Source organism: Vigna radiata, unplaced genomic scaffold (assembly GCF_000741045.1).
Source record: "Vigna radiata var. radiata cultivar VC1973A unplaced genomic scaffold, Vradiata_ver6 scaffold_2587, whole genome shotgun sequence".
Classification (NCBI taxonomy): domain Eukaryota; kingdom Viridiplantae; phylum Streptophyta; class Magnoliopsida; order Fabales; family Fabaceae; genus Vigna; species Vigna radiata.
The window spans coordinates 1-1,094 of NW_014544080.1; the positions used below are offsets into that span (position 1 = coordinate 1).

Consider the following 1,094-nt stretch of genomic DNA (forward strand, 5'->3'; position numbering starts at 1 on the left):
TTTTGAAAAAACTTCTATAGCACTTATAGAATTACCAACAAGTTTTGGAGTAATCAATGAGAAGAATTGTGCAACAATAGTAATTATGATCCCGGCAAAAAAATGGTATTTATATTTTATAAAATATTTGTTTAAATATAATAATTCTTTCATATAATTGAGTATAAATATGTTTATTTTATTTTTATTAAGTTAAAAAAATAATTAAAAATTATATTCATTGTTAAAATTATAAATACTATAAAATTTTCACATTTTTTATAGATATAAATTTTAATAGTATTTCTAATTTTAATTTATAGATTTGTACTCTTTTCTTGACAATATTATAATCACATTAAAACCATTATATGACAAAAGAAGTTATTATAGCAACTGATTTACAAAAGCTTGATCCCGTATTTGGGCAACTGTCATTTGATAATCACGAACAAATCGTATTTTGTAATGACAAAGATACTGGTTTAAAAGCAATAATCGGTATTCATAATACGGTTTTGGGACCTGCTCTTGGAGGAACTCGAATTTGGAAATACGATAATGAATGGGAAGCTCTTAATGATGTTTTGAGGCTTTCTCGTGGTATGACTTATAAGTCTGCTATTACAGGATTAAATCTTGGGGGAGGTAAAGCGGTGATTATTGGAGATTCAAAAAAAGATAAAACACCTGAGATGATTCGTAAATTTGGAGAGTATGTTAACTCTCTTAATGGAAAATATATTACAGCCGAAGATGTAGGAAGTACGACTCAAGATATGGACATCATAAGAGAGGTAACAACCTATGTTACGGGTATTTCAGAATCTAAAGGAGGCTCGGGAAATCCTTCTCCTGTTACAGCATATGGCGTTTTTATGGGATTAAAAGCGGCAGTGAAATATAAATTTGGTACAGATAAGCTGGAAGGTAAAAGAGTATTGGTACAAGGAATAGGAAATGTTGGTGAGACATTGGTGAGTTATTTAACTAAAGAAGGAGCTATTGTTCAAATTACAGATCTTAATGAATCGAAACTTGATGAAGTAGCTAAAAAACATAACGTTCAAGTATTTAGAGGGGCTGATTTGTATGCAGCCGATGTAGATATTTAT

At 29.4% G+C, this 1,094-nt stretch overlaps 1 protein-coding gene across 1 annotated transcript; it reads left to right on the plus strand.

The window, feature by feature from the left end:
- Positions 1-350: 350 nt before the first annotated feature.
- LOC106755253 (leucine dehydrogenase-like) lies at positions 351-956 on the plus strand (the record flags this gene model as incomplete). Its single annotated transcript, XM_014637368.1, has 1 exon — positions 351-956. A coding segment is annotated over exon 1 (606 nt), but the record flags the coding sequence as incomplete, so codon positions are not given.
- Positions 957-1,094: the final 138 nt, after the last annotated feature.